The sequence below is a fragment of the Nipponia nippon genome, unplaced genomic scaffold (assembly GCF_047370975.1).
Source record: "Nipponia nippon isolate SJK-2023a ecotype South Korea unplaced genomic scaffold, ASM4737097v1 scaffold_47, whole genome shotgun sequence".
Classification (NCBI taxonomy): Eukaryota; Metazoa; Chordata; class Aves; order Pelecaniformes; family Threskiornithidae; genus Nipponia; species Nipponia nippon.
This window is the reverse complement of record NW_028262366.1, coordinates 586,466-603,626: the sequence shown is the minus strand read 5'-3', so window position 1 is coordinate 603,626 and position 17,161 is coordinate 586,466. Positions and strand designations below refer to the sequence as shown.

Below are 17,161 nucleotides of genomic sequence, written 5' to 3'. Positions count from 1 at the left end.
CATCTTCGTGGTGCGGCCTCGGGGATCCTCGTGCCAGGGGCTGCGGGTTGCGTCTGGAGCTCAGATCCCTGGGATCCCTTGGGATCCCTGCGGATCTGCAGCTGGAGGCTGGGCAGGAGCTGCGCAACCTCACGGGGGGGGGGTTGTGGGAGCCCCGGGATCAACGGGGCGGGGAGGCTTGATCGCCCCTGCTGTGAGGATCTTGAGAGATCCAGGGGCCAGGCAGAGACGGTGTCGGAGTCTGGGATCTCTGTGGATCTAGAGCCTGGGGGGAGGTTGCTGGAGCCCAGATCCTCTGGGATTTTTGGGGGTCTGATAGGGGGAGCCGGTCACTGGGCCCCAAGTCTTCCAGGATCCCTGAGGATCTACAGCCGTGGGGGGAGACTTTTAGGGCCCCGATCCACTGGGATCCCTGAGGATCCAGAGCTGAAGGGGAGAGATTTTTGGAGCCCAGATCCTCTGGGATCTGTGAGGATCCCGATCCCAAGGATCCAGAGCGGGGGGGGGGGATGCTTTCGGGTCCTAGATCCCCTGGGATCTTTGAGGATCTTGAGCTGGGGGGAAGGCTTTTCGGGGCCCCGATCCCCTGGGATCCCTGAGGATCCAGAGCCAAGGGGTAGGTCGTCAGAGCCCAGATCCCCTGAGGACCCAGAAATGGGCGGGGGGTGGGGTGGGGGGGAGGTTTTTGAGGCTCCGATCCCCTGGGATCTGTGAGGGTCCAGAGCTGAGAGGGGAGGTTTTCAGGACCCAGCTCCCCACAGATCCGGAGTCGGGTGGGGGGAGCAGATTGCTGGGGCCCAAATCTCCCCGGATCCCCAAGGATCTCGCACCTGGAGGAGCCTTCTGGAGCCTGTGGGATCCCTGAGGATCCAAAGCCTTGGGAGGGGGGGGATGCAGGATCCCTGAGGATCCAATGTTTTGGGGGGACACACACAGGCTCCCTAGGGATCCAAAGCCTTGGGAGGGGGGGGGACGCAGGATCCCTGAGGATCCAATGTTTTGGGGGGATGCACACGGGATCCCTGAGGATCCAAAGCCCTGGGAGGGACAGACGGACAACACTGAATCCTTGAGGATCCAGAGCCTTGGGGGGGGGGGGGAATGGACAGGACACACAGGATCCCTGAGGATCCAAAGCCTTGGGAGGGGGACACACAGGATCCCTGAAGATCCAGAGTCTTTGGGGGGCTGGGACGCAGGCTCCCTGAGGATCCAAAGCCCTGGGGGGACACCGATAACCACCAGATCCCAGGGATCCACTGACCTCTGACCCTTTTCCTTCCCCCCGCCTCCGAACAGCGTCCCCGAAAGCCCTCACGAACCCGATCCGGAATCCTACGAACCGCTGCCGCCCAAACTGATCCCCCTGGATGAGGTAAGCGCCGTGCTGCGCCGTGCCGCGCCGCCGTAGCCCCCCCCAACCCCCCCCTCCGAAGCGCGGCCCCCCTCCCCCGCGCCCCTCAGCCCTCTCTCTGCCCCCCAGGACTGCTCCGCCGAGGAGGTCGCCTATCCCGACGGGCTGGAAGCCGGCGCCGCCTCGCCCTCCCCGGAGGCCGGCGGGGCCAAGCTGCCCCCGGTGCTGGCCAACCTGATGGGGAGCGTGGGGGCCGGCAAGAGCCCCCAGGGGCCAGCGCCCGCCGCCCCCATCAACATGCAGGAGATCCTCACCTCCATCATGGTAACGCCCCGCCGCGCGGGGTGGGGGGGGGCTGGGGCGGCGCCCTCCCCTCCCCCGCCGCTCACTCCTGTCCCCCCCCCCCATCCCCAGGGCGGGCCCAGCACCCACAAAGCCGAGGAGCTGATGAAACAGCCGGATTATTCGGATAAAATCAAACATCTGCTGGGAAACCTGCAGGCGCAGCCGCCGGGGCCGGGCGGAGGTGAGCGGGGCCGGGGCAGAGCTTGGCTTGGGGACACCCTGGGGACACGCGTGGGGACGCTCTCCAGGGCCCTGCTGGGGACTTGGGACCCGAGTTCTTGGCCTGGGGACACGCGTGGGGACGCTGTCCAGGGCCGTGGTAGGGACATGGGAGCGTTCTTGGCTTGGAGACACGCGTGGGGACGCTCTCCAGGGCCCTGCTGGGGACATGGGAGCGTTCTTGGCTTGGGGACACCCTGGGGACACGCGTGGGGACGCTGTCCAGGGCCCTGAGGGTGATATCGGGGTGCTCTTGGCTTGGGGATGTGACAGGGACACAGCTGGGGACAGTGTCCCTTGTCCTAGTGGATGCGTGGGACTGCTCTTGCCTTGGGGACACAGTTGGGGACACCGTCCGGTGCCCTGACAAGGATGTTGGGGTGCTCTTGCCTTGGGGACACGATGGGGACACTGTCCCCTGCCCCAGCAGGGACACGGGGCTGCCCTTGGCTTGGGGACACGATCAGGGACAGCTGGGGACACTGTCCAGTGCCCTGAGAGGGATGTCGGGGTGCTTGGGGACACGATGGGGACACTGTCCAGTTCCCAGGCAGGGACGTGGGGGTGCTCTCGGCTCAGGGACACGATGGGGACACTGTCCCCTGCCCCAGTGGGGACACGGGGCTGCCCTTGGCTTGGGGACACCATGGGACACGCTTGGGGACACTGCCCTGTGCCGTGGCAGGGACATGGGAGTGTTTTTGGCTTGGGGACACAGTTGGGGACAGTGTCCAGTGTCCTGAGAGGGACGTTGGGGTGCTCTTGGCTTGGGGACGTGACAGGGACACAGTTGGGGACAGTGTCCCTTGTCCTAGGGGACACGTGGGACTGCTCTTGCCTTGGGGACACAGCTGGGGACACCGTCCGGTGCCCTGATGGCGATATCGGGGTGCTCTTGGCTTGGGGACACGATGGGGTGACGCTTGGGGACACTGTCCCCTGCCCCAACAGGGACACGGGGCTGCCCTTGGCTTGGGGACAGGATGGGGTGACGCTTGGGGACACTGTCCTGTGCCCTGATGGTGACTTGGGGGTGCTCTCGGCTTGGGGACACGCTTGGTGACGCCGTCCCCTGCCCCACTGTGACGTGGGGGTCCCCTCGCTTTGGGGACGCGCGCTGGGGTGACGCGTGTCCCCGTGGGCGGGGGCGCTGCCAGCGGTGTCCCCTGTGCGCGGGGGTGACGCCGGGGGGAGGGTATCGGTGTCCCCTCGACTCGGGGACCTGTCCTCTCCCCTGGGGCGGCTTTGGGGACACGGGGGGGGACGTGGGGGTCCCCTCTCTGCTGGGGGGTGACGCGGAGGGGGAGCAGTGTCCCCTCGGCCCGGGGACACGGCCTGGGTGGCACGGGCGGGTGGGGTGGGGGGTCCCTTTGCTTTGGGGACAGTTGGGGACCCCGTGTCCCCCTCTTGGGGTGACACGGGGAGGGGTTTGGGGTCCCCTTAATCTGCAGGGGGACCCCGCGTCCTCTGGGGGGGGCGCTGGGGGTCCCCTTAATCTGGGGACAAGCCCTGGGGTGGCACGGGGGGGGGGGGTGTCCCCTTAACTGGGGACCTGGGGGGGGGGGGGGGGCGGTCCCTTTTTGGGGGGGCTGGGGGTCCCCCCTGTCACCTAACCCCCCCTTTCTGTCCCCGCAGTGCCCCACGGTTTGCTGGGCCCCGGCCCCATGGCCAACGGCTTCCCGCCCGGCCCCAAGGCCATGCAGCACTTCCCGCCCGGGGGGCCCATGCCGGGTAGGTGCCAGCGGGGGGACAGCGGGGGACAGCGGGGGACAGCCCCCCGCCCCCGCTCACCCCCTTTTCTCTCTCTCTCTCTTCCCCTCCCCCCACAGGACCCCACGGCGGAGGCGGGGGGGGACCCGGCCTCCCCCCAGGTCCGGGGATCCCCGGCGGCCCCCGACTCTTGGGGCCGCCCCCCCCACAGCGCGGCGGCGGCGGCGGCGATTTTTGGGAAGCGCCGGAAGGGGGGGGCAGCCTCCGAGGCGGCCCCCACGGCGGCGGCGGTGGCGGCGGCGGCGGCGGCGGCATGCGCGGGGGGGGCCCCTTTCACCGCCCCCGCGGCCGTAGCGGCGCCGAACCCCCGTACCGATGCCGCGGCGGCGGCGGCGGTGGCGGCGGCGGCGGGGGGGGACGCAACGGGGGCCCCCCAAATGGCGGCGGCGGCGGCGCAAGGGGGGGGCCCCCCGGTAGCCACGGCGATCACGGCAGAGGCCACCCCGGCGAGCACCCCCGGGGTCACGGCGGAGGCCACGGAGGAGGTAAATGCGGGGCGGGGGGCGGCGGCGGCGGCGGCTGCGGGGCCTGGCTCTGGGGCGGCCCCGGCCCCGGCTGGGAGGGGCCCGTGGGTGCCCCCTCCCCGCCCCCGCCCCCCCCGCCCTTCCTGCCCCGCTGGCGGGGGGGGGAGCCCCCCCCCCACCCCCTCCAGCCCCTCGAGCCCCCCGGGCCCTGGGGGCGGGGCCCCGACTGGCGCCGGCCCCCCATGGGGCTCTAGGGCGGGGCCCGGGGGGGGCAGGGGGGAGACCCCCCCCCCGCGGCGGCCGCAGGGCATGCTGGGAGCGGCGGGAGGCCCCCCCGGCCCCCCCCCGGCCGCAGGGCAGCTGTGGGGCGGGGGCGGCGAGGCGGGAGGTGGCTCCAGGGCAGGCTGGGGGCTAAGCCCGGCTCTAGGACGGGCAGGGAGGCCTGCCGGGGGTTAAACCCGGCTCTAGGACGGGCAGCAGGCCATGCTGGGGGCTAAGCCTGGCTCTAGGATGGACAGGGAGGCCTGATGGGGCTTAAACCTGGCTGTAGGACGGGCAGGGAGGCCTGATGGGGCTTAAACCCGGCTCTAGGGTGGATAAGGAAGTCTGCTAGGGGCTAAGCCTGGCTCTAGGACAGGCAGGGAGGCCTGCTGGGGGTTAAACCAGGCTCTAGGATGGGCAGCAGGCCATGCTGGGGGCTAAGCCTGGCTCTAGGATGGACAGGGAGGCCTGATGGGGCTTAAACCTGGCTGTAGGACGGGCAGGGAGGCCTGATGGGGCTTAAACCCGGCTCTAGGGTGGATAAGGAAGTCTGCTAGGGGCTAAGCCTGGCTCTAGGACAGGCAGGGAGGCCTGCTGGGGGTTAAACCAGGCTCTAGGATGGGCAGCAGGCCATGCTGGGGGCTAAGCCCAGCTCTAGGATGGACAGGGAGGCCTGCTGGGCATTAAAACCAGCTCTAGGATGGGCAGCAGGCCATGCTGGGGGTTAAACCTGGCTCTAGGGTGGATAAGGAGGCCTGCTGGGGGTTAAACCCGGCTCTAGGGTGGACAGCAGGGCATGCCGGCAGTTAAACCCAGCTCTAGGATGGGCACTAAGGCATGCTGGGAGACGCAGTGCAGTGGCAGGCAGTGAGGCATGCTGGGAGTTAAAACCAGCTCTAGGACGGGCAGCAGGGCATGCTGGGAGTTAAAACTGGCTCTAGAATGAGCAGCAGAGCATGCTGGGAGTTAAAACTGGCTCTAGAATGAGCAGCAGGGCATGCTGGGAGCTAAAACCAGCTCTAGGCTGGCCAGCAGGGCATGCTGGGAGTTAAAACCAGCTCTAGGGCAGGCCCTGAGGCCTGCTGGGAGTTAAAACCAGCTCTAGGCCAGCAGCGAGGCATGCTGGGAGTTTAGGCCAGTGCTAGGCCCGGCCGCAGGGCATGCTGGGAGCTGCCATGGCCACGCACAGGGACCAGCCCGGCTCCCAAAGCCGGGCTTAGGCGCCGTGGGGCGGGGGGGGGGGGGCGGCGCTGCGCGCAGGGGCCAGCCCCCCTGCTCTAGGGCAGGGACCGGGGGGGGGGGCTCAGCGCCCCCCAGATCCGGCCGCCGGCCCTGGGGCCCGCAGCCGCCCCACGCCCGCGTCCCCCCCCCCCCTTCTCCTCACCCCACCAACCCCCCCCCCCCCCCCAAAAAATCCCGTTCCCTCCCCGTCTTCCCAGAGCCGCCGCCGTGGGGCCGCCGTGGGGCCGCCGTGGGGCCGGGGCGCCGGCGCCGGCCGCGCCCCCCCCCCCCCCTTTTCTCTCACGCAGACATGTCGAGCCGCGCCGTCTGTCGCCACTTCATGCTGAAGGGCAGCTGCAGGTACGAGAACAACTGTGCCTTCTACCACCCCGGCGTCAACGGGCCGCCCCTGCCGTAGCGCCCGCCGCCGCCCTTCCTCCCGCGCCACCGCCGCCGCCGCCTCCTCCTCCTCCTCCTGCCCTTCCTCCCCCCCCCATCCTCCTCCTCCTCCTCTCAGACTCGCGCTGCAGCCGCCAACTTTATGGCTTCTGTGAGGCCGCGGTGATGCCCCCGGCGCCGAATTCGGATCCCCTCCCCCATCCCAGGGCGCAAATACCCCCCCCGAGGGGCGTAGATACCCGCTGGGGGGGTGTAAATACCCCCCGAGGGGCATAAATACCCGCTCGAGGGGCGTAAATACCCGCTGGGGGGGGTAAATACCCCCCGAGGGGCATAAATACCTGCTGTGGGGGCAGAACTGCCTGCTTGGGGAGCATAAACACCCCCCGAGGGGCATAAACACCCGCTGGGGGGGCAGAAATACCTACTTGTGGGGCAGAAATACCCCCCGAGGGGCGTAAATACCCGCTGGGGGGGCAGAACTGCCTGCTTGGGGGGCAGAAATACCAACTTACGGGGCAGAAATACCCCCCCAAGGGGCGTAAATACCCGCTGGGGGGGTGTAAATACCCTCTTGTGGGGCAAAAACACCCACTTCTGGGGCAGAAATGCCCACCTCTGGGGCAAAAATACCCCCTCCTGGGGCAGAAGTATCCACTCTGGGGCAGAAATACCCCCCTCGGGGTGTAAATACCCCCTTAGGGGGCAAAGTACCCCCCGGGGGGTTGTAAATGCCCGTCTAGGGGGTGTAGGTACCCACTTCAGGGGCAAAAATACCCGCCTGTGGGGCGTAAATACCCACTTAGGGGGCAGAAATCCCCCCCATTGGCACATAAATACCCCTTCCAGGGCGTAAATGCCCCTCTGTGGGGTGTAAGTACCCCCTGGGGGGTAAATCCCCCTGCGCAGGGGGGACCGGCCTCCCCCCCCCCCGGGCGGGTAACTGCCCCCCCCGAAGGGTGTAACCCCCCCCCGCACACTAATTGACCCCCCCCGGGGTTAAAATGCTGCTGCCAGGTTACCGGTACCCTGCTCTGCGGGTGTAAATAACCCCCCCCCGGGTGTAACTACACCCGGCAGGGCTCAATTTACCCCATTTGGGGGCCTAACTACCCCGGGGGGGCATTAAGAGCCTCGCTGGGGTAGAACAGCCCTTGGCGGGGTATAAATACCCCTGCCGGGGTGAAAAACGGTCTCTGGCGGGGGGTGGTTACCCCCTGCAGAGCGAAAAATGGCCTCTGGTGGGGAGTAAGTACCCCCCCTAGAGCGAAACATGGCCTCAGGCGGGGGGTGGTTACCCCCTTAGAGCAAAAAACGGCCTCAGGCGGGGGGTGGTTACCCTCTTAGAGCGAGAAACTGCCCCTGGGGGGGGGCAATTGCCCCCCTCCAGCGTGAAAAACTGCCTCTGGTGGTTGGTAATGGCCCCCGTAGAGCGAAACTCGGCCTCAGGCAGGGGGTGGTTACCCCCTGCAGAGCGAAAAACGGCCTCAGGCGGGGGGTAGTGGCCCCCCAGCGCACAGCGCCCCCCCCCCCCCTCCCCCGGGGCCCGGCTTGGGGGGGCCCCAACGGCCTCCCCACCCCCCTTCCCCTCCCCCTCCCCTTGCGCCCGGGGCTGTTGCCCTTCCCCCCCACCCCTGCCACAGGCGCCGCCGCCGGGGTTGGGGTGGGAATATTTTGGGGGGGGGGGGGGGGTTGGGGGCGGGGGGCTGCGCCGGACGCTGTTTTCTGTGAAAACTTGGCCGGGGGAGGGGCCCCGCGCCCGCCCCTCCCTCTTTTGTATATTTTGTACATTAATAATAAACTGGTGGAAAAAAAAAAAAGAGGCGGAGCCGCTGACGTCAGCACTGGGTGTGGTCGTGCTTGGTACGCGTTCACTCTGGAGCCTACTGGTGGCATTCACCCTGAACCCTACTGCTGGTGTTCACTCTGGAGCTTAGTGGTTGTGGTCACGGTGAAACCTGATGGGGTTCACTCTGGAGCCTACTGAGGGTTCATGCAGGAACCCAGTGATGGGGTTCACTCTGGAGCCTACTGAGGGTTGACTCCAGAACTGACTGGTGGTGTTCACCCTGAAACCTACTGATGGTGCTTGCGCTGGAGCTTAGCGGTAGTGTTTATGCTGAAACCCACGGATGGCGTTCACCCTGGAGCCTACCGAGGGCTCGCTCTGGCGGCGTTCACCCTGAAACCCACTGATGGCGTTCACCCTGGACCCTACTGGTGGCGGCCCCAAATGACGGCTCCCCAGGGTGCAGCAGTGCTCTTTATTGGGGGAGGGGCTCACTCGCGGGGGCGGTGGATGACGACCTCCCCCAGCGCCTCCAGCACCTCCCGCTTGTAGTCGTCGAAGTCGCCGTCGATCTGGCTGAGGCCCTGCTCCTCCACCACCCACAGCTGGCAGCCCGTCTCCGTGATCAGCCGGGCGTCGTGGCTCACCACGATGACGGCTGCGAGGACGCGGTGAGGTGGCGATGACATCACGCACGCACGCATCCCTCCTCCCTGCCCACCCCCGCCCGCTTTCTATCGCCCCGCCCCCTCACCTCCCCGGTACTCGTTGATGGCGTCCGCCAAGGCGTCGATGGATTCGATGTCCAGGTTGTTGGTGGGCTCGTCCTGGGGGGGGGAGGGGCGGGTGAGGGAGCAAGGGGGCGGGGACTCCCGCTGGGGGGGCGGGGACATGGCCCGGCCCCGCCCCCGCCCCCCCCACTCACCAGGATGAGGACGTCGGGCTCGCGGCAGGCCAGCTCGGCAAACACCACCCGGGCCTTCTGCCCCCCTGCGGGGAAGGGGCGGGGCTTAGCCCGGATTAGCCACGCCCCCAGTGTGGCTCTGCCCACCTAGGCTGGATGGCTCCACCCCCTGCTCCCTGATAGGCTCTGCACCCCGCCAATCACACCCTGCCCCCTCCTCCCCACTGTGCTGCCTCTTGGCCCCACCCATGCTGCCAGGCCCCGCCCCTGGCAGGAGGCTCCACCCCTTCGGGACAAGCCCCTCCCCTCCAACAGGGCTCCACCCCTTGCCTCCAGGCCCTGCCCCCCTTTCCCCAAGCCCCTCCCCTTCCCCAGCCAGCAGCGCACATCTCCCTTGAGGCACAGGCTCTGCCCACCCTGGTGCAGACCCCACCCCCTTCTGAGGCCCCGCCCCCACCGGAGAGCTTGGCGATCTGGAGGGTGTGGGCGTGGCCCTCCAGCCCGAAGCGGCCCAGGCACTTGCGGGCGTCCTGGTGGGGGAGGTTGAAGCCGCGCTGCAGGTACTCGGCCGCCGTCTCCTCCAGCCGCAGCTGCTCCGCCGCTTGCTGGTTGAAGAAGCCGATTTTCTGCAAGGGGGGGTGGGGTGGTGGTGTCAGGCCACGCCCACCGGCCACGCCCACCGGATCAACACGCCCCCCCCAGCCCTTCTGCCTTGCTGCCCCAGGGGAAGCCCCACCCCCTGCCCCAGCAGGCTCCACCCACACCCTGCAAGCCCCACCCTCCTGGCAGAGGCCCCGCCCCCAACCTGGTGCTCCACCACCCCCCCCCCCACCTTGCACACTGGGAAACCCCACCCCCCCATAAGCTCCACCCCTTTCAGAGCCCCCCGCCCTCTTCTGAAGATCCACCCTCTGCATAAGCCCCGCCCCCCGCCGAGGCCCCGCCCCCCTGCCGAGGCCCCGCCCCCTGGCCTCACCAGCCGGTGGTTCCTGCGCATCTGCCCCCGCGTCTGCAAAAGAGCCACGTTGGGGGGGGGGGGGGGCACGGACGGACCCCCCCCAAAACCCCTGACCCAGGGGGTCCCCAAAACACCCCCCCCCCCCCCCCCAGCACCCAAAACCCCGGGGGGGGGGCACCCCAAACCCCCTCACGGCAGGGGGGGGGATTGTAGGGTGCCCCCCCCCCCGACCACCCCAAATCCCCAGGGGAGCCTCAACACCCAGAGCAGCCCCCCCCAAATCGATTCCCCCCCACCCCCCCAAATCCACCCCCACCCCCCTCCCCACACCCCCCACCCCATTTTGGGGTGCCCCAGCCCCCCCCCAATTTTCGGGGGGGTCCCTACCGGCGTCAGCTGCCCGGTGAGCAGCTGCAGCAGGGTGCTCTTCCCCACGCCGTTGGGGCCCACGATGCAAACTTTGGGGGGGGGGCAGGAGGAAAAGGGGGGGGGGCCCCGGGTTATGGGGGGGCCCCCGCTGGCGCCGCAGGGCCCCCCCCCGCCCCGGGGGGGTTACGCAGGGCCTCACCCCGCGACTCCATGTCGATGCCGAAGTCGAGGTTGCGGAAGAGCAGCTCCTGCCCCTCGTAGCCAAAGTCGACGCCTGCGGGGGGGGGGGGGAGGGCTGAGATTGGGGGGGCCCTGGCACCCCCAAACGCCCCCCGACCCCCCCCCAATGCCCCATAACCCCCCCAGCCCCCCTCGTTGCCCCCTAATGTCCCCCCCAGTGCCCCCCAACAGCCCTGCAGCCCCCCAGGATCTCCCCTGTGCCCCCCAACAGCCCCCCCCCCACTGCCCCATGGCCCCCTCAACAACCCCATGGCCCCCCAAATCCCCCCCAACCACCCCCTAAGCCCCCCAAAATCCCCCCCAACAGCCCCTCCACTGCCCCATATCCCCCCCAACACCCCTGGAGCCCCCCAAATCCCCCCCCCAGCCCCCCAGTGCCCCATATCCGCCCCCCAGCCACCCCCCAGCACCCCCAGTGCCCCCCAAAACTCCCCCCAGCGCCCCATATCCCCCCAACCACCCCCTAAGCCCCCCAAATCCCCCCAGCCCCCCCCCAGCGCCCTATATCTCCCCCCAGCAGCCCATAACACCCCCAGAGCCCCCCAAATCCCCCCCAGTGCCCCATATCCACCCCCCAGCACCCCCAGAGCCCCCCTAAATCCCCCCCAGTGCCCCATATCCACCCCCCAGCACCCCCAGTGCCCCCCGGTACCGTGGAGGCCGAGGATGGGGGGGCTGAGGGGGGGCGGGTTGGGGAAGGTGAAGCGCACGGTGTACTCCCGCGGCCGCTTCAGCAGCTCGGGGGGCTCGGCCGCCTCCTCCGCCGCCGTCCGCCGCCGGCATTTCTGCTGCTTCCGCGTCAGCGCCTCCTTCGTCTGCTTTTCCTGGGGGAGAGCGGGAGGGGATCCGCTCGGGGATCCGCTCGGGGATCAGCGGATCCCTTCTAGGGAGCTGGGCTGCGCGGCGGGATCCAACCGTGGGATAACGGCCCCGATGACCGCCCCACGGGTGGATCCCGCCTCCAGATCCCTCTGGATCCCTGCAGTGGATCCCGCCTGCAGGGGGGGAGCCAGCCCACATAGGCAGGGGGGGATCCCAGGAGGGACGGCGGGGGGGGAGGCCCCCGGACGGGGACCTGGGGGCACCGAGAGGCGCCAGGGGCAGGCGGCGATCCCGGATCCCCAGGGAGCGGATCCCAAGGGAGCGGATCCCCGAGGGATCTCCCCTCGCTCACCGCCTGCTTGGTGGATTTGCCGCCGGCTTTGAGGTCGCGGAGTTTCTTCTCCTGCTTCTCGAACTGCTTGAGCAGCTCCTTCTGCTTCTGCTGGTACATCTTCTTGAACGTCACTGCGGGGGGCAACGGGGGGCCGGGGGGGGGCGAGGAGGGCAATTAACCCCCCCAATCGCCCCGCCCCCCCCCCCCATTTGCCACCCCCCACGCACTGTAGTTGCCCCGGTAGTAGAAGAGGCGCTGAGCGTCGAGGTGGATGATGTCGGTGCAGACGTCATCGAGGAAGCCCTGGTCGTGGGACACCACCAGCAGCGTCTTCTTCCAGGTCTGCAGGTAGCTGGGGGGCGGGGGGGACACGGGGCACGTGGGGACATCGGGGGGCACTGAGGGGACACCCCCACCCCTGGGTCACCCCCTTGTCCCTCCCTTTTGTCCCCTGTCCCCCCCTTTTGTCCCATCCCCCCGCCTTGTCCCCTGTCCCCCCCGCTTTGTCCCTTGTCCCTCCCCTGTCCCCCCCTTTTGTCCCTTGTCCCCCTTTGTCCCTTGTCCCTCCCCTGTCCCCTCTTTGTCTCCTGTCCCCTCCTTTGTTTCCTGCCCCCTTTTGTTCCTTGTCCCCCCCTTTTGTCCGTTGTCCTCCCCTTGTCCCCCGTCCCCCCTTTATCCCTTGTCCCCCCTTGTCCCCTATCCCCCCTTGTCCTGTCCCCTCCCTTTGTCCCTTGTCCCCTCCCTTTGTCCCTTGTCCCCCCCTTGTGCCCTGTCCCCGCCTTTTGTCCCATCCCCCCCTTGTCCCCTGTCCCCTCCCCTTGTCCCCTGTCCCCCCTTGTCCCGTCCCCCCGCTTTGTCCCCTGTCCCCTCCCCTCGTCCCCTGTCCCCCCCTTGTCCCCTGCCCCCCCCTTTTGTCCCCTGTCCCCACTTGTTGAGCCAGATGACGGCGTTGAGGTCGAGGTGGTTGGTGGGTTCATCCAACATCAACAACGTCGGTTCCATAAACAAGGCCCTGAGGTGACACCGGTGTCACCGGCGGGTCCCAGCCGCGCCCGTCACCCCCCCAGCGTCCCCACCGCCGCTCACCGGGCCAGCGACACCCTCATCCGCCACCCGCCGGAGAACTTTCTGGTAGCTCTGTTCTGCATTTCGGGATTGAAGCCGAGACCGGCCAGGATACGCCGCGCCTTGGCCTCGGCGGCGGCCGCCCCGATGGCCCGCAGCTCCTCGTACACCTACGGGGGGGGGGGGGGGGGGCGGGGGGAAATTTGGGGGGGTCCTCAGGGGTCCCCCGTGTCCCCAGGTGTCCCCTCCACCTTCTCCAGGCGCTCGGCAGCCGCGTCGTCGCCTCCCTCCAGCATCGCCTGCAGCCGTTTCTCCTCCTCCAGCAGCCGCAGTCGTTTGGTGTCGGCGCGCAGGACCGCCTGCACCGCCGGCGTGTCGTCCGCCACCACCTCTGGGGGAGAGGGGAGGTGGTTTGGGGGGGGTCTCGGGTGCTTTGGGGGGGTATTGGAGGGGTTTTGGGGGGACCCAGGTACCCAGGGGACCCCCCGGGCGCACCTTGTTCGCAGAGCAAGACGTCGATGTTGGGGGGGATGCTCAGCGCCCGGTTCGCGATGTGCTTCAGCAGCGTCGTCTTCCCCTTCCTGCCGGCAAACGAGGGGTTAAACGCTCGGGGGAGGGCTAACGACACCCCCTTCTCCCCCCAGGGCCCCCCCAAGGGTGGGGGGCACCCACCCGTTGGGTCCCACGAGGCCGTAGCGGCGCCCGGCCACGATGTAGAGGTCGGCGTTGACGTAGAGCTCCTTGCCGTGCGCCGAGATGCTGAACTTCTCCAGCTGCGGCGGGGAAAGGGGGGGGTCAGGGACCCCCCGGGGCCCCCCCCCCGGCCCAGTTCCTCCTCTTCCCCAGTATAACAGCGTGGTCCAGTCCACCCCCTCCATTTCCCAGTCCAAGTGTGGTTCTATCCCCACCCCCTTTCACAGTATAATGGTGTTACCCGCCCTACGCCTATCCCAGTACAGCAGCGCATCCCAGTTCCCCCCTTTCCCAGTATAACGATGTGCCTCAGACCCCCCCTTTCCCAGTATAATAGCAGGCCCCAGTTCCCTTTTTTTCTCAGTATAACGTTGCGGCCAAACCCTACTTTTGCCAGTACAATGGCAGTGCCCGGTTCCCCCCTTCCCAGTATAATAGAGTGTCCCAGTCCCCCATTTTCCCCAGTATAATGGTGGGCCCCAGTTCCCCCCTTCCCCAGTACAATGGTGTGACCCAGTTCCCCCCTTCCCCAGTATTCGCCTGCTTCAGTTTCTCCTTTCCCAGTATAATGGTGCGCCCCAGTTGCCCCTTCCCCAGTACAATGGTACGCCCCACTCCCCCCGCGCCCCCCCCCGTTTCCCAGTACAACGGTGCAGCCCACTGGGGGAACGGAAGATACCACCCCTCTGCTGGGGGGGGGACACGGGAGGTACCACCTCAGCGGGAGGGGGGGAGGCAGACTATCCCACCTGGGTGGACTCGGGGGGGGGGTTTTGGGGTCTCACCTTGATGTCGGAGGCGTTCTCCAGCATGGCCTGCCGGGAGGAGAGCTCGGCCTGCGACACCGAGAAGTCGTTCTCCCCCGCCGCCGCCGCCGCCTTGATGGTGGCCACCTGCCGCTCGTACTCCAGCTGGGGCGGGGCACAAAGGGGCGGGGTCAGTGCCAAGCCACACCCCCCCCTCAGCCTCAAGCCCCGCCCCCTCACCTGCTTCTTCATCTTCTTCTTCTCCTTCTTGCTGACGCGGGCGTCGGGCTCGGCCTTCCTCCCCTCCTCCTCCTCTTCCTCGTCCTCCTCCTGCTGGGACAGGGCCCCCCCATCCCCCGTCAGCCCCCCGGGGGGGGGTTTCTCCCCTCCCCCCCCCCCATCCCGAGGGACTCACGGCCTCGCTGCCGCCCTTCCGGGGCTCTTCGGCCTCGTCGGCCTCCTCCTCATCGTCGCGCAGAGCCGCGAACTTGTTCGGGGGCGGGGGGGGGGGGGAGGGGGTGAGGCCCCCAGCCCCCACCAAAGAGGACCCAGGAGTCCGGGTTTGCCCCGCCCCCCCCTCACCTTCCCGCCCCTGGGCCGCGCATCCTCATCAGAGCCTTCGGCCTCGTCCTCGCTGGGGGCTTTTTCCTGAGGGGAGGGGGGGGAAGGGTGGGGTGAGACCCCGAAGTTTGGGGGTGCCCCCCCTCCCCGCCCCGGGGTGCCCCCCCGCGCCCTCACCTGCCGCTTGCCTTTCTCGTTCTTGCGGCTTTTCTTCTTCTTCTTCTCGCCCTCCTCTTCCTCCTGCCCCGCAGCATCAGAGAGGGGGGAGCCTCCCCCGACACATTTTGGGGTGCCCCCCACCCCCCAGCGGACCCGGCCATCCCCCCACCTTGTTGCTTTTGCCTTTGCCGGGCCGCGAGCCTTCCTCCCGCCTCTCCTCCTCCTCCTCCTCCTCGCTCTGCTCCTGGCTCAGCGCTGCGAAGACGTTGCCGCCCTGGGAGGGGGACGCGGGGGGGGGGGGGGGGTGGGGACCCCAAATTATTTCCTTCCCCCACCCCAAATTTCAGGGGGTCCCAGTTTCCCCCCTCCCCACCCCCAAATGTGCCTCATTCCCTCCCTGCTTCTCCCCATTTTTGGTGTCCACTCTTCAAATCCTGCCCCCCCCCCCATATTTTAGGGTTCCTCCCCAACTTGGGGCCCCCCATGCGCTCACCTTCCTCCTCCTCCCCCCTTTCCTGGGGGCCGGCGCTGCGGGGGGAGACACGGAGAGGGGGGGAGGGGATTAACGAGGGGCCACAGAGCCGCAGGTCAGCCCGGGCCTAGAGCGGACCCAGGCCAGCACTTCCTGGTGGGGCCGCTCTAGCCCGGGCCGGACTTGCTGCTCCCCCCACCCCTCACCTTCCTCCTCCTCCTCCTCCTCCTCGCTGCCGGCGGCCGCCAGCTCCTGCAGGCGCCGGCTCAGCTCCACCTCCTCGGGCTCAGGCTCCGCCCCCGGCCGCCGCCGGTCTTTCCGCCGCTCGCGCTTCTTCCGGGAGGCCTGGCGACGCCTCGTTAACCCCCTCCTTAATTACCCCCTTCATCGCCCCGCCAAGCCCCAGTTACCCCACTGCTCCCCAGCCCCGCCCCCTCTACCCACACCCCCTCTAGCCACACCCCTTTGACCTCGCCCCTCCTGGCTCCTCCCCCTCTGGCCCAATAGGCCCCGCCCCCCTCATTAGCGTGGCCCTAACGAACCTGCTGGGGCGGCGCCTCCTTCTCCGGGGGGGCGGGGGCCTCCGCAGGCGCCAGTTTCTCCTCCTCCGCCAGCTCCTCGAAGAACTGGGGGCAGAGGGCAGAGGTCAGGGGTCAGGGCCAGGCTCGGGGGCAGGGGGTAAGGGGCAAGGCTCACCGATTTCTTCCCTCGCCGGTCCTTCTTGCCTTTCTTCACCGGTTGGTCTGCGGCGGGGATCCGGGCGTCCGGGTGTGCCCTGCCCTGCCCTGCCCCACCTCGAGGGCCCCAAGCGTCCGGGGCCGCACCCCCCCCCCCCCCCCCCATGGGCTCCGGGACCCATCGGCTTCCCCCCTTCCAACGCGCCTGAGACCCCCCCCAAAGGGTTAATCCCCCCAAAAGGATTAATCCCCCCCCCCCCAAATGGCTTAATTCCCCCCCAAAAGGGGTTAATTCTCCCCCTAAAGGGAGTTAGTACCCACCAAAACCGGGTTAATTCCCCCCCAAAGGGGTTAATTACCCCCCAAAAAGGGGTTGATCTCCCCCCAAAGGAGTTAATTCCCCCCAAAGGGGTTAATCCCCCCCTCAAAGGGAGTTAGTACCCACCAAAACCGGGTTAATCCCCCCCCCCCAAAGGGGTTAATTACCCCCAAAAACGGGTTAATCCCCTCCCAAACAGACTAATCCCCCCTCAAAGGAGTTCATTACCTCCCCAAAGGGGTTGATCCCCCCCAAAGGGGTTAATCCCCCCCTCACATGCTTAATCCTCCCCCTCAAATGGGATCCAGGCGTCCGCCTGTCAAAGCTCCCCCACCCCAACAGACCTCACTCTCCCCGCAGGGGATCCAGGCATCAGGGACGCACCCCCCCCCCCCCCCCAGACCCCCCTCCTCACCCCTTCTCCCCCCCGGGGGCCCAGGTGTGTTGCTTCCCCTCCGCTCCCTCCGGAGGGACCCGGACTCACCCTGCCCCTCGCTCTCCCCCCGCCATTCCTCCTGCTTGGCCGTCGCCGGGCGCGCTCCCTTCGGCATGGCCGGGCGCCTCGTACTACGCCTGCGCAGCCACAGAGACTCGCCTAGAGCGCCGCCTCGCAGAGCCCTCCGCTTCCGGTCCGCCACGGCACCGGCCCGGGCCGTCGCTGCTTCCGATTGGTTCGCTGGAACCCGGGTCCCGCCCACTGACTTCCTTCTCGGGTCGGGCGGGTTCGTCCCGCCCCCTTCTGAGGTGATTCTGTCTCCCATTGGCTCGCGCGGGTTCGCCCCGCCGCATGCTCTGAGGCGATCTCTCTCTCTATTGGCTCTCGCGGATTCGTCGCGCCCCACTCTGAGGTGATTCTTTCTCCCATTGGTTCTCGCGGGTTCGTCCCGCCCCACTGTGAGGTGATTCTTTCTCCCATTGGTTCTCGCGGGTTCGTCCCGCCCCTGTCTGAGGTAACTCCTTCTCCCATTGGCTCTCTTTGGTTCGTCCTTCCCCGCCGGGTGATCTTTCCTGCCATTGGCT

At 68.2% G+C, this 17,161-nt stretch overlaps 2 protein-coding genes across 16 annotated transcripts in view; one reads left to right on the top strand and one right to left on the bottom strand.

Annotated features, from left to right (window-relative positions):
• Nucleotides 1-17,161, top strand: part of PPP1R10 (protein phosphatase 1 regulatory subunit 10) — a 34,054-nt gene that overhangs the window by 10,136 nt on the left and 6,757 nt on the right. For 8 of the 12 annotated variants that reach the window (XM_087729850.1, XM_087729849.1, XM_087729842.1 and 5 more), the window contains 5 exons: nt 1,300-1,375; nt 1,484-1,678; nt 1,769-1,880; nt 3,554-3,649; nt 3,748-4,739. In XM_087729850.1, coding sequence (XP_087585976.1) covers nt 1,300-1,375; nt 1,484-1,678; nt 1,769-1,880; nt 3,554-3,649; nt 3,748-4,406 — 1,138 coding nt within the window. In that variant the 3' untranslated portion in view covers nt 4,407-4,739. Of the gene's footprint in view, nt 1-1,299; nt 1,376-1,483; nt 1,679-1,768; nt 1,881-3,553; nt 3,650-3,747; nt 4,740-5,942; nt 7,855-17,161 lie in introns of those variants that run through there. The other 4 variants (XM_087729853.1, XM_087729854.1, XM_087729852.1 and 1 more) reach the window with 3 other exon arrangements.
• ABCF1 (ATP binding cassette subfamily F member 1) lies at nt 8,284-16,881 on the bottom strand. Of its 4 annotated transcripts, none has more exons than XM_087729835.1 (26): nt 16,626-16,881; nt 15,842-15,888; nt 15,688-15,771; nt 15,352-15,490; nt 15,167-15,201; nt 14,843-14,947; nt 14,692-14,754; nt 14,536-14,601; nt 14,369-14,440; nt 14,194-14,286; nt 13,993-14,118; nt 13,187-13,287; nt 13,010-13,095; nt 12,766-12,905; nt 12,536-12,684; nt 12,378-12,461; nt 11,677-11,801; nt 11,468-11,580; nt 10,946-11,117; nt 10,253-10,327; nt 10,072-10,142; nt 9,703-9,735; nt 9,184-9,352; nt 8,748-8,812; nt 8,577-8,649; nt 8,284-8,480 (listed from the first exon to the last, which is right to left on the bottom strand). In XM_087729835.1, the coding sequence occupies exons 1-26, from the start codon at nt 16,690-16,692 to the stop codon at nt 8,314-8,316; spliced, it is 2,520 nt and encodes an 839-aa protein (XP_087585961.1). In that variant the 5' UTR covers nt 16,693-16,881; the 3' UTR covers nt 8,284-8,313. The 4 variants fall into 4 exon arrangements, with proteins under 4 accessions (XP_087585961.1, XP_087585963.1, XP_087585962.1 ...); XM_087729837.1 differs by having other exon boundaries at nt 15,167-15,203; nt 15,357-15,490; XM_087729836.1 differs by having other exon boundaries at nt 14,194-14,283; nt 16,626-16,879.

Coding starts and splice junctions, on each gene's coding strand:
- ABCF1 (XM_087729838.1), bottom strand. CDS start 15,988: ATGGGGGGGGGGGGGGGGGGTGCGGCCCCGGACGCTTGGGGCCCTCGA. Junction 14,287..14,368: donor GGAAGGGCGGCAGCGAGGCC/GTGAGTCCCTCG, acceptor GCCCTGTCCCAG/CAGGAGGAGGACGAGGAAGA. Junction 12,462..12,535: donor ATGAGGGTGTCGCTGGCCCG/GTGAGCGGCGGT, acceptor GTGTCACCTCAG/GGCCTTGTTTATGGAACCGA.